Source organism: Penaeus chinensis, chromosome 42, assembly GCF_019202785.1.
Source record: "Penaeus chinensis breed Huanghai No. 1 chromosome 42, ASM1920278v2, whole genome shotgun sequence".
NCBI classification, from domain to species: domain Eukaryota; kingdom Metazoa; phylum Arthropoda; class Malacostraca; order Decapoda; family Penaeidae; genus Penaeus; species Penaeus chinensis.
Window position 1 is genome coordinate 3,510,883 of NC_061860.1, and position 2,500 is coordinate 3,513,382.

The 2,500-nt window shown below is 35.0% G+C and overlaps 1 protein-coding gene across 1 annotated transcript in view; it reads left to right on the plus strand.

Moving 5' to 3' along the window:
- LOC125047823 (retinoblastoma-binding protein 5 homolog) overlaps positions 1-2,500 on the plus strand; it is a 14,012-nt gene that overhangs the window by 4,110 nt on the left and 7,402 nt on the right. Inside the window, exons 4-5 of the mRNA XM_047646318.1 lie at positions 1,099-1,209; positions 1,783-1,964. Coding sequence (XP_047502274.1) covers positions 1,099-1,209; positions 1,783-1,964 — 293 coding nt within the window. The remainder of the gene's footprint in view (positions 1-1,098; positions 1,210-1,782; positions 1,965-2,500) is intronic.

The window sequence follows — 2,500 nt, forward strand, 5'->3', positions numbered from 1 at the left end:
CACCAATGAGCCAATTATGAGTTACTACCTGTCTGTTTACCCTTTTCCTTGATTTTTAAAAATATTTTATATTATCTTATATTGCTGTTACTAATGTCAATAACATTATAATAATTATAATGCCTTTGATAAAAATTACATTGGTAAAATAGCATTAGTAAAAAAAAAATAAATAAAACTTTTACCTACAAATTCAAGGAAAGGTGAAATCAGTTAAGGTCACAAGGTCTACTAATTGACTCCTTTGTGGCTAAGCACTTGTAGAGATATTAAAAAAAAAAAAAAAAAAAATTGAACACAGCGTGGCGACGTTGAGTTAAGGAAGAGCGTGAAACACAGTTATGCATAAGACCTTTTCACTTTATTTGCAAGGATAAATTGCTAAAAGGCCCTCGGCATAATCTTGTGCTTGCTTGTTTCATTTACAAGTCTGTAGGCGGAGGGGGGGGGGGGCTACAAAGGAAATAGGGGGTATGGGAATGGTATGATAAGTGCAGTTGGAATAACATACCAGACAGAACAAGGAAATTACACCATTTCTTCATAGATCCAAAATGAGAGAGACAAAAAAAGGGAAACTATATTGATGTGAAATTATGATTAGGTATCTTTAAGAAGAAGAAAAAAATCACATTCTTATCTAGAAGGAAGGAAAGTAAACCAGAATGTAATAAAAGATTTAATGAAATTAAATTACATCTTTCCTATATATATATATATATATATATATATATATATATATATATATATATATATATACTATATAATGGTATTGACATTATATAGTAATGTCAATAATGTTATAATAATTATAATGTAAAATAAAAATAACACCATCGATATTTATAGCTTCAGTAAAAAAAAGTTTTTCCCACCAATTCAAGGAAAGGTGAAATTGGATAAGGTCACAAAGTTCGTTAATTGACTCTTTTGTGGCTAAGCCCTTGCAGAGCCATCTGTTTACAGGGACATTTCACAATTTTTTTTTTTTAAATGAGTGCAGCATTTTCCCAGCATTGAGTTAGTATAAGACAGACTTTTATTGGATTCCTGATTTGCTAGTCTAATATTGATTTTCTTTGTGTATTTCCTCCCCAGGCCCAATTTCATCCACGCAATGACAAGATCTTCCTAGTTTGCCCCATGAGACATCCAGCGGTGCTCGTCAACGTCGATGCCTCGCACAAGATTGTTCCAATGGATGATGAGGTAATGAGGACAGGACATTTGATTTTTCAGACAACACAGCCTAAAGCTCTCATGTTAGTGGACGCTTTCTTTGAGAAGACTGTAAAGGAAAATCGTGTTTGATTGATCATTTGTTTGTTTGCTTGTTTTATGTGCTTGTATGTAAGGTTACATATGCTTAAAAAATTTAATATTTATCAGATTTGGTTTTAGGGATTCTCTTGGACACTCTACCATATAACTCAAATACAGTACATTATATTCAGCCATTATCTGTATGTTTATGATGATGCCCATACAGTGTCACTGGGGCGAACTGGTCTCTCCTGATACTCGATCCTAACATCTCGCAAGATTTTAGGCTGGGCTGGGATGGCTAATCTGGTTAAGACAGAAGACAGGCTTAGAGATATTATTAATCTAGTGAGACATGGTTTAGTATTTAGAGTATCTTTATTTTTCCATAAGATTATAAGGGTAGAGACTCCCTCGCAATTTTTTCACAAATCTCAGGATCACCATTTTCTTATCTTATATTCAGGTGTTTATTTGGGTTCTCAAACACTCGTCATAATGCCTTTCCTGCTTTCACAGGGAGACGTCAACATTGTTGCCTCCTTCGACCGTCGCGGAGAGTACATATTCACGGGCAACAGCCGAGGGAAGCTGCTCATCCTCTCCTGCCCAGAGTTGGAGGTCAAATCAACATTCAGGATCGGCCAAGGAACCACAAGTGCCGCTGCCATCAAGAGTATTGACTTTGCGCGCAGAACAGAGTGAGTGCTTTCTGTTTCTTTCCTTTCTTTCCTCTTTCTTTTTTTCTTTCTTTTTTTCTTTCTCTCTTTATCGTTCTTTCGTTTTTTTCTGTGCATTTATATCTGAGATTATTTTTCTTAATCAGCTGCTGATATAGGTTCATGACCCCCTGCTGCTTCTGCCTGGGATATTTTCTCTGCCTATTAGTATACAATTTGCTTTAGAATTACTACTTCCAAATACCCATCTCTCGAGTTTTTGGAACCATACACCCATTATTGTTTCGTGCTAGAACTCCAAATATCTAATGGAAATGCTGTTTCCCAGAGTAACAGTTTGTCCATTTATTTGAAGAAATCTTACTTATAACTCCTGTTTTATTATTTTTTTAGTTATATCCTAAAAGTTCCAAATAAAGCTTGTATATCACCAGAGGTAGTATTTTGCAGGATAGGATTATTTTCCCTCAGTCACTTAGGAAGAATTTCAATCATATGCGCCAGAATTGTCTACAATTGCAACATTTTCCCATGTGTTCTTCTTCAGCAGGTGAATG